Genomic DNA, 11,116 nt, shown 5'->3' on the forward strand with positions numbered 1-11,116 from the left:
GGCTCCTGTAATCAATGTTGTAGTCTACCAGGCAGAGAACTGTGCTTGGAGGTCCAGCCTGGGCTCTACACAACCAGCTCTGAGGAACCCTTCAAAAGGACGCCAATCCCTCTAGGATAGGGTGAATAAGCCTCTAATTCTGGCTTGGTAACACTCTTCTCTCCCTTCTGCACCTCTCAATGGGAACAGTTGAAGTTAGGAAAGGAGAAGTGCAGAACCTATAGTGCCCTGAGCTTTCCAGAACCTACCATGGAGATATAATTCTCACATGGGAAAAGAATGTATCCACACTGCCATCTATGTCCCAGACTGAACACAAGGTCAAGATGTAGCTATTTCAGTCCCTGTAAACAAGGAAGAGTTTAGCTAGGAATGGAGTTCAAACCTTGGAATGTGTTAACAAGGACATTTAAACAGAATCCAAAGATATCCGGGAACACAAAGCACCACAGAGGGACAGCAGGCTGGGTGACCAGGGCAGATTCTTCTCACAGAGCCCTTTCACAAAGGGGCCCAGAGCAACACGTTACTGACGTCTCAAAAAACCAGAGTAAAACACCTGGCAGCGTGGCTCTGTGTACCTGACGGGAAACTCCACTCTCAACACCCATATGCATTCTTGGCCTAACTGACTTCCCTTACAGCTTAACATTCATTTTTGCCAAAGTCGGGTAAGAAATAGTCCCCTGCTACCATGACTCCAAGTAAACGTGGGACTTTGACAAATTAACCTGTCAGCTTTATTTATTTATTTATTTATTTATTTATTTATTTATTTATTTATTTATTTATTTTGCTTGTGTTTCAAGACAGGGTTTCTCTATGTAGCCCTGGCTGTCTTGGAACTTTTATTGTAGATCAGGTTGGCCTGGAACTCCCAGAGATCCTCCCGCCTCTGCAGACTGGTCTCTGCAGAAGACTATACACCAAATACTTGAAATGTTTTAAATACTTACTGTAAATGCTAGTATTTGCAGTGGTGCATACCTGTAATTCCAGTACTTGGGGAGGCAATGTCAGGCAAATTGCTGTGAGTTCAAGGCTAACCTGTTCTACAGAGCATGCACAAGGACCTGGCTTCACTCCCCAGGCCTAGGGGAAAAAAAAAAAATCCCACTTTCATAAAAACTGTGTGGCTACAAACTGTTCTTTAAATTACTCCAGAGAAAGGAAAAGCCTTGAAAACAAAACCCACGAAGATCAATATCATGGGCACTACTACTGAGAGCCATGGCGAAAGGGAACGGATTTCAAGGGCATTTAACTAATGGGAAATCATCGGCTGCCATGACATTGACAGCTTTGTGCTACTGTAGGAAACAGACATCAGCTGGAAAAATACATCATGTGGTGGCTCACTTCCCATGTGCAAGGCAGGCAAAGTGGAGCACATGTAGATGAACATACTTTTAAACAAGTGCTAAGAGGGGTCATTCTCAGCATAAAATCATTTAAGGCCCTGAAATGTGGTAATGACCTCCTTGGTTTGCTGCCTTATCCTCTCCCCTCAGCAGCAATCTTGCCCTTTTTTCTGACTCATCCTTTTTTATAGGCCCCTCGTAAGGAATGAAATTTGTCTCCTTATTTGGACTGAGGCATGAAATGTCCCTGGCATTCTGCTACCCAAAGCCAATTTCTGCAAAGTCACCGAAAGCTGCCATATGAGGTAACAGCAGGCAGGTCATTTCTGGTAATGCACATTATACCTTCATTTTTAAAGACTCCTGCTGAGGGCCAGGCTGGGTGATGCACACCTGTAACCTCAGCACTGGGAAGGCAAAGGGAGGAAGATATGAAGTTCCATATTGGCCTGAGTTATACAGTGGGACTAAGCCTTCCAGACCAAAGTAAACCGAAACTGACTACTGAGGCAGTGATAGCCACTACTGACATCAGAACTTAACAGCCAGAAAAGCTTAGTGACATAGAGAATCCTGGAGAATCCTAGTAGTCTAGTCACACTCTCATCCTGATTTCAGAAGACCCTCATAAAAAATGTCCCCCAGCCAAGGCTGTGCTGCACACCTATGATCCCAGCACTCGGGAGGCAGAGGCAGGTGGAGCTCTGTGAGCGTGAGTCCGGCCTGGTCTGCAAGTGAGTTCAGGACAGCCAAGGCTACACAAAGAAACCATCTTGATCAACAAAACACAAACAAAAACAAGTCCCATGGCTTCATTATACTTAATGTAATTGGACAGAAAGAAGAGAACATACTCATTGTGTCTCAGATTTGTAACAAACTGAATTTCAAATGAAGGCTTGGGAATTGAAAGGGAGGGAAAAGCCTCATTTACCACAGTACTACTGGAGTAACCAAACACGTGAGTGGACCCAGCTTTACTTGAGAAGACAATGGTGTGTCCTGCAAACTTACTGCCAGGCATGCTGGCATATACCTTTCCCAGCACTAGAGAGGCTAAGGAAGGAGAATCAAGATTAAGGTAGTCTGGGCTACATAGTAAGATACGGTATCAAAACAAAAAGCACCCACCAATAAACCCAAGAAACAAAACTTTTACTAGCATCCTGGTTGACCTTAAGTAGTTTGCGGCTGGGAATCACTGGGAGAGCCTGCTAGGCAACTGGAGAGGGTAGTTCTCAGATACCATGGGCCCATGCAGAGGCTGTGGTTCTAGGAGATACTGGTGCCCATCCTGCCCACACTGGTTGCCACGTGACTTTGGCACTCACCAGCAAGCTCCAGTTTTGCAGAACAGCTGGATGACAGTCGCCACCAGTGAAGATCGCATTAATACCCACAAGACAGATTGCAGCCGCCATCACACACCCGAGACCTGGGTGGACAGAGAGATCTGTTAACTGCACATGGCAACCTTTTCTGTGGGCCTCATGCTGCCCTGGGTCACGATGACCAGCCTATTCTGTTGGTGCATGGAGCTGGACACAGCTGCCACTGCAAACAGCACAGAATGCTTGCAGACTAGAAAGTGATCTTGGGACTTAGAATAATGAGCAGGCTGTTGGGCCAGAGGCAAGGACACTCAGAGAAGTCATTGAGCCCAAGCATGAAAGGCTGTCTTTCTACCCTGTGGGGACTCTACATCTAAAGTCATGGTGTAGGATTCCACAGACCCTACTAGATCCCAGTGCCACCCCAAAGCCTGCTAGCCACATCATGAGATCTGAGGCCCCACACAGATAGACCCAGGACAGCCACCAGTTCCAGGGGCTGCCTCAGACCATAACAGCTTTGCTAAGGTCTGCTATGAAGAGAAGGCTCATCCATGACTGTCCAGTGATGGCCAAGGTACCAAGAGCTGTGAAATCTGAAGGTGCAGAGAAGAGAGGAGAAGAGAGCACCAGAACTGGCTGATTCATCTTTCATACACCTGGCAGCTTGGCTGCTGCTGGCCCAGCTGGTTTCTGCCAAATTCCTTATGCTAAGAAGAGAGCCCCACTCCATGGCTGTGGACAGCAAAGACCCGACTGTAGTGCTTGTTTCTCTGTGCTCCCTGCTGACTTCTTTCCCCGAGTCAGGTTGTATCTAGTTTTGCAGAATCTGCTTTTTCTAGAATTTTTCTAGAATTCAGACTGAGTCTGTAAGAGAGGCTGCCTTCCTACCTGTCTTATTAGAGTAAATGGGAAAGATTTCACCACAGCAACATTTAAAGAGGAGTAGGTATGATTCTGGTTTCCAACAGAAGCTGGGTTATTTGAAAAGACCTAATCTCCCTTCTGCCTTTGCCATACTCTCGAGGGTGCCCCCCAAGCCTGGCTGGCAACAGCAGGTCCAGGGTGATTCCTAAGGCTGCCAAGCTGAACTGAATTCTTGGGATGCCAACTGCTGCTGAAGTCATGCTGGTGGCTGGCTTCCTCATGACTTCTGGGCTTATGGTAACCAAGAGAACTAACTGGCCCTAGGTTCACCACAACATGGGGGCAGGGGGCTTTGCCAACAAGCTGTACATACCAGGGCTCCACAGCTGGTAGTGAGCCAGTCATTGCAGAGACAATGAAGTGACCCAGAATGTGTGAACTCAGAATATGCACAGGGACAGGAGGGTGGAGCACAGGCTGCTCTAGGCATCTCCAGCTCAGTAGATAATCTCACATGCAGCCACCTTCTTCAAACTTAAAGGGACAGCAAGACACAGAACAGGCAGGCTGCAGGTATGCTGGCTTCCAGCTTACCAAGGCTTAAGGAATCTGGGACAGGCTGGAAGAAGACTATAGTATCTGACAGGGCAGAGGTTTGCAGCAGTGTAACATACATATAAATGTAACCACAAAAGATCCTAGGATTGGAGTAGTCAGAGCCAGAGCCATCTCCGTATTGAGGTGACAGGCACTTCCCAGAGAGAGCTCTACAGCCCTGGCTGCTGTCCAAGCCCATCTACTTTTTGGTTTGTTTTTGGTTTTCGAGACGGGGTTTCTCTGTGGAGTCCTGGCTGTCCTGGAATTCAATCTGTAGACTAGGCTGGTCTTGAACTCAGAGAACTGCCTGCCTCTGCCTCCCTGAGTGCTGGAATTAAAGGCATGCACCACCACCGACTGGCTCCATATACTTCTATTTAGCCATGGGAGAGGCAAAAAGATTGGACATTTCTGGTACAGCAGGGTCTGTTGGGAAAGACCTGGACTGCTAGGCCAACCTGCCTCCTACATGGAATATTAAAAGCTGTCAAACTCCCAGCAGTTCATCTCCCATTTCTATCAGACGTCATGATCCCCACTATACACACCCCTACCGGACTTCCTTAGGTTCATTTTATTATTCCATTACCCTTCTCCTTGTAACACTGTAGATGTTCATTGAATATTTGCTGCTATGAGTTCAAGTGTGATCCCAGTAAGTAGCAGCAGGAAGGGCAAGTCAGTCACAAGAACTGTCTGCCCTGGTGTTTGGTATGCTACAGTCTGGAACACCACACTGGGTGTCTTCTGAGGGGGAGAGCAGGGGCGACTGCGGCACAGCAGTCCTGGACCTGCATGGAGACCCAGCGCCAAAGACAGACGGACTAGACGGTTTCACCCAAAAAGATGAAGGCGCAAACTGCTAATGAATTCCAAACACTTTCTTTCCCATCATTTCCTCTAAGTCAGTGAGGCTGTAACAGCCCGTGCTTACAATTCTACACATGGTCCTGGTGGAAGGCCAAGCAAATCTCACAAGTTCTTAAGAATATTATCTCATCCCACACCATTCCCCAAGCTCTTTAAAAGAATTGTTTAACTATATTTGGATATCCAACAAGGAAAGTCGTCATTCTGTTACTTGTAAAGAATGACAGAAAATGTGTTCATGCTCTCTTGTTCTCGATGGAGTTGGGAAATTGGTACTTTTCAAAACATTAGGCCTTTCAAACCTTATCACAGTTCTCTGTTATATAGCTGGACCATCACCAGAAGTCTAGTTTTCAGGGGGCCATACAACGTGTAGACAGACTAAACATCACTCTTCCACTGACCACAGGCCAAGAGAACTTAAGCACGCTCAACCCTCTGCTCGCTCTTCTAAAGGTCTTCACCTCAGACCACCAGTACCACTGACCCTTCTCTGCAGGCTGAGCCCAGGGCATCCAGAGCAGCTGTTCTGTGTATACTGTGTCAGTGGGGCTCTCATGAGAATGTAAGACACAGAAGGTACAAACAGTAAAGAGCTAGCTTATATTTCTTGTTTAGTCATTTATTTCTAGAGTTCCCTAAGGCTGCAAGGTATGGTATTGCACACCTGTAATTCCAACACTTGCGCCGGAGGCAAGAAGATCCAAGAGTCTAAAACCAGCCTGCTGTATGAGACCTAGTCTCAGAAAACCAAACACAAACACCCGAGGACCTCTTCTGGAGCAGGCCAAGGACTGTCCAGGATTTGAAGGACAGCATTCAATATTCTGGTACTGACACCCTTACTGCCTGCACTGTCTGTTTTAGCACCATCTTTCTCCCTAGGGAAAATAACTCGTGGGAGAAAGAAGCTCTTCTGTGGTATGGTATTGGCCATCTGGTTAGCACTGGTCTACTGTGTTTCTCTTAGCTCATCAACACCACTGTTTCCAACTGCTTTACACTTCCCAAGATTATGTGCTTGAATTTTTAGCTGACTTGGGAAGGACATGATCCAAGACTCTAGAAGTAGCTAAAATGACAGCAGCACCTGCAACCGTCGTGGGACTTATCCCCATAGAATACATACCCCAAGACATCACATGGCAGCCAAGCTGTGGACCACGGTCAGCTCAGAAGAGGTGACCTGTTTTCAATAGATGTTACATTGTTTGGTTTGGATCTTTCTGGGGCTTTTAGAATCTGTGTTGATGGCAACTGTCCGTAGCCCTTTGTCGCCACTAAAGGGTAAGGCCCATGACCAGTAGTTGGCCAAAAGGTATTTCTGTAGACTTCTTGTCTCACATTGCTTTGTTTGGGTGTTTCTTGCTTTTTTTCTGTCTTAATGGTCTTTTGCTTGTATATTATAGTTTCCCATTTTTATGGGTTTCGTTTTAAAGTATGTGTCTATGTTTTCTTGTGGTTTTTTCTTTGTTATAGTCTGGTTTTTGTTTTTTGTTGGGTGGGTGGAAAGGTGGGAGGAGTTGGAAAAGGGAAGCTATGATTAGAATATATTGTATAACATTTGGAAAAATTCAATAATTAGAAAAACAATTGTTTTGTTTGTTTGTTTTTAAGTGAGGGCTGCAGAGATGGCTCAGTGGTAGGAGGAACTGTTGCTCTTGTACAGGACTTGGTTCCCAGAACACACACAGTGGCTCACAACCATCTGTAGCTCCAGTTCCAAGGGCTCCAACACCTTCTTTTGGGCTTTTGAGGCACTTCTTGTATGTAGCGCACATGCATACACTTAGCAAAATATATATGTGTGTGTGTGTGTGTGTGTGTATATATATATATATTCATATGTTAACAAATCTAAGAAAGAAAATATTAAAAAATTTTTAAATGTTTTTCGAGACAGGGTTTCTCTGTGTAGCTTTGGCTGTCCTGGAATTGCTTTGTAGACCAGGCTGGCCTCAAACTCACATCAATCCACCTGCCTCTGGCTCCCCAAGTACTGGGATCAAAGGCATGCACCACCATGCCCAACTGTATTTTAAAATCTTAAGACTTGGCAACAGCAACACACTGCCTTCTGTACAGAAAATTCTGTATTTGAGTGCATGATATCCCTTAATGTACATCCATGGATTACAATGATATTGAGAAGAGTGTTGTTTAATGCTGAAAGCAGGTGAGCCACAACTGAGTTATAAAAATTTCTGATGCCTGGTCTGTAGATACTAGCCCTGCTGTTTACTCATGGAATGGGGTAGGCAGGAAACTGGTCCCCAAGTGAGACTGAAGCATTTCTGGGCTTGTTCCTCATTTTTCCACTGCAGTGAAAATGCCCAGGACAGAGGAAGCTGCTGAATACAGACCTCCACCATGCATGGGTTAGAAGCACTGAATGTCCATCTCCCAGGGTACTTACACCACCTCAGCAGAACTGCCGGGACTTCCAGCCCTGGGAAGTAGCCTCGGAGGGAGGGAGCCAGCGCATCTGAAAAGACAGAAAAGCTGTGAGAATGAGGGTCCCACCTCTTTCCACATCTTCAGGCCTCCTTACTGCTCCAAGATGGGTCCATTCACACTGGCCAGTGTGGCATTTCCTGCCCAGGGGCTGAGGCATCCTGAGTCCTGAAGCAGCATCTTGAGAGAATTTCCATGTGCCCTGTGAACACTAGCCAAACTCACAGGGCACCCCACTCCAGCTAGTACTGAGGTTCTGCCAACTGCCTTTCCTTTTCAGAGTTAACAGCCGGTATGACCCTGTGGATTCTCCTCTCCATGCTTCCTTAGAAATGTCCAAGCTGGGGGAGCTGCCTACACAACAAAAATATGGACAAGAGAGGGGCAGCTCAGCTCATAACCCCTGCCAAGACTGGCCTGTCCAGAACTCAATCAGAGAGCCTGTTCTCTCAGTAAAAGGGTCGACTTCCTGGTATGCTGGGCTATCAGCTGTATTCACCACACCTGAAGAGGCAACTGTAGCCTGTGGCAACAAGCTAGACACAGATCAACAGGGTTGCCTCTCATAGCCAGCCTAACTTAACCAGGCTGAAGGGTGCTTTTTCCACCTGGCAGGATGCTCTGGGTCCCATGCAAGCAAAATGTGAACCGAAGGGCATGTACATTTCATTCTTAAATACCCAATCACCAACTGACAATGCCAGTTTTGTCTGTAACCTGCTGGGAAGAAGGAATGCCTGTTTAAAGCTGTCCCCACCCATTATTATTATTTTTTTAAAATTATTTTTGGATATAGGGTCTCACATAGCCCAGGCTGGCCTTGAACCGTTCTGCCTCTACTTGCAGAACATTGCTGGGCATACTCTGCTTGCTCCTTTATTAGGTGAGAGGGCTAGCCAACCACTGAGTACAATGGGCAGACAGAATATGCTGCTGGGAACACGAATGAGAGCAGAGGGGAGCTTAGGAAGTAGGGGAGGGGTCTCCGCACATGGCAGGTTATTTACTCAGGTTCCTCAAGCATCAAGGTGAGGCAGGACGCATTCTGGCTGCGGTGGAGGTACAGCTGGGCCAGAAGCAACTTGTAGACCACCCTATGGAGAGTTTGGGGACTCAAGGGTGGGAAACAAACTGTCCCAGAGTTCAGCTTGGAAGGCGGAGGAGCCATGGAGTTGGGTCCTAGGGAGAAGCTAATTCCTGCACTTTCGTCCTGGTCCCCAAGAACTCCTTGTGGTTTCCTTCCAACTCAAGGATCCCCTGATAGCAGCCAAGTCCCCGAAATGTCAGTGTGGAACAGGAGGGCCACAGTGGGGAACTCCACACACTAGGACAACTTGAGGTAGGATTTCTGCTCTGGCTTGGGACATTTGCGGCTCCAAACCAAACCCTAAGGATGAACTGTGAGCTTCCGGTTCATCCGCTCTACCTCAGGCCTCCCTGGGGCTGTCCTGTAATGACACGTCCTCTGGGGACTATGTCACGTTATCAGGAAAACAGGGACCAGCTGGCCGGGGGCGCAAAAGCTGAGGGTAAGGTCACGTTGCCTGGGAGCCCCCAAAGGTCCTCAAAGACAGGCTGGCATCTTTCCCACCACTCAGAAAGGGTTGAGGGATCAGAAACTTGTCCTTGGAGACAGACTAAAATACCCATGCTCCAGTGTCTGTAGAGCGAAAGGATAAAACAACAAAAAAGGGGAGGAAGTCAGTGTGGAAAGAGGGGGCTTAAGAAAGCTAGAGACCAGGAGCAGAGGGATGGAAGGGCTGAAGACATAAGAAACCAATACCTACCCTTGGCTCATGGCTCGTTCAGCTGAGTCCATTTGCTCACTAAGCAGAGAGCAGAGTTGGAGCTGCCTTCCCGAGGCAACTGGGAAGGGGCAGCCTAGGGGCCATGGCCCTTAGGCGGGTGGCACTGGGAACCTAAACCCAAAATGGTCCATGTGCACTAGGTCAGTGTGGAGGAGCGGTGGTGGCAGTTGTGCGGCCTGGGCGTGGGGTGGGGATGTAGGGCCCTGAGGCCAACATGAGATGGTGTTCACTAAGGGGGACGCAGGGAGGACAGTGAGCCGCAGGGTAGATGGCATGGGTCTGGGATTGGTGAAGGTGGATGTGAGAAAGAGGCCTCCTTGCTGTCTGCCACCCTAGACTCCCCTGGCTACCTCTTGTTCCAACACTTCCTGCTAACCCCTCCCCCTTTACACACACGCACACACACACACACTCTCTCTCTCTCTCCCTAAATCACACAGTGGCTGAAGAGAAAAGATGAACTTGCATGGTCTTCCTTCCTTCTGTGGTGTAGGCTGGGATTCTAGTGTGCTTTCCAAGACAGGGTGGCTCTTGCACCCAGACGCCTCAGGCCGCCACCTTCCAGCAGGGGGCAGTGCATGCCAGGCCGAACTGGGCAGCTATCTGTTCTTGCACCCACGGAAGGGCAGAGTCCCAGGGGCACATAGCCAGGAGTGTGGGCAGCTGGCCAGGAGAACAAGCTGTTTTGTGCTAATAGCAACTGTTTGGAGGATGGCAAGAAGAGTGGATTCACCTTTACTCCAGTTTGGGCTGTTTGTTCTCCTGCAGCTTTTGGCCCTAGGTCACTGCTGTCCCTGCCCTGGAGGCTGCTTGGCTCTTCATTAACACTGAGGACAGGGACCACAGTTTTCCCACACCCCCTCAAACTCAGCTCTTCAGGAATGGTTGGTTAAGCCTACAATTGCAGCCCTGGAAGAGCTGGCCTGCTCAACAGGCATTCTGGCCATTTCTGCACTGTCGGCAGAAGGATATGCAGGAAAACAAAACACACACAAGCTTACATACAATTCCAGGAGTCTGAGGTCCCCAGGAACTCCTAACACTAGCTTTGACTTAGTCTGTGCCGGACAGAGAAATCCTGAAACCTTTCCCAATAACGCAGTTAGGGGGGTGGGACAATTCATTGCCCCGGGGACAAAGTATATGGATTCTGTCATCACACTCCATCAGGAATGCTGTTTCAAAACAGTTCTCACAGAAACACAGAAAGACCACGTCGTCAGCCTGTAATATCCCAAGTGGTGATGGACTAGACAGGAGGAGCAGATAACCTGGAGGTAAATGATCTGGAGGGGAAAAAGGACCACGCTAGAGAGAGGGGTGAATACCTGCAAGTTCTGGAGCTGAAGCCTGGCACCCAACACCACCCAGAATGTGTGTCCAATGATGGCACCAAGGTAAAAGGGGCCTGGCTGTCTCCAGGCTGGACAGCCACTCAATGCGCCATGCCTGGCACCCTCTGCACAGAGGGACACGGGACAGGGTGGGGCAGGAACAACTGTCATTCGCTTTGACTCTTCCCTTCTCTAGTGACTGAGTCCCATTATCACTGTCCTCTTCAGATCCCGGCACTCATGAGGCTTCTAGGGCCTGGTGATGACCACAGATACCAGGAGGGGACATCCTTTAGTGGCTTTTTTTCCCCTCTCTCTCTTTGCTGACCACAGGTACAAGTCCTGACCTTTGGTCCCTCAGCCTTTTAGCAATGCAGACATTCTTGGGCTAGGGCCCAGGTCATTTGAAACAAACCAACCCCATTCATTTGTCTATAAGTGTAATTGTGAATGTGTGAAGGAGGGTAGCCTGGCTAGCACTCCTAGTTGGTTTT

The 11,116-nt window shown here is 48.1% G+C and overlaps 1 protein-coding gene across 3 annotated transcripts in view; it reads right to left on the reverse strand.

The window, feature by feature from the left end:
• Positions 1-11,116, reverse strand: part of Rbpms (RNA binding protein, mRNA processing factor) — a 152,323-nt gene that overhangs the window by 4,566 nt on the left and 136,641 nt on the right. For 2 of the 3 annotated variants that reach the window (XR_002476392.2, XM_060381605.1), the window contains 2 exons: positions 7,443-7,511; positions 2,693-2,796 (listed from right to left, as the gene is read on the reverse strand). Coding sequence is in view for 2 of the 3 variants with exons in the window: in XM_060381605.1 (XP_060237588.1) it covers positions 2,693-2,796; positions 7,443-7,511 (173 nt within the window). In the remaining variant the exon portion in view is untranslated. The remainder of the gene's footprint in view (positions 1-2,692; positions 2,797-7,442; positions 7,512-11,116) is intronic. The other variant, XM_021636504.2, reaches the window with a different exon arrangement.

The sequence above is a fragment of the Meriones unguiculatus genome, chromosome 4 (assembly GCF_030254825.1).
Source record: "Meriones unguiculatus strain TT.TT164.6M chromosome 4, Bangor_MerUng_6.1, whole genome shotgun sequence".
Taxonomy (NCBI): Eukaryota; Metazoa; Chordata; class Mammalia; order Rodentia; family Muridae; genus Meriones; species Meriones unguiculatus.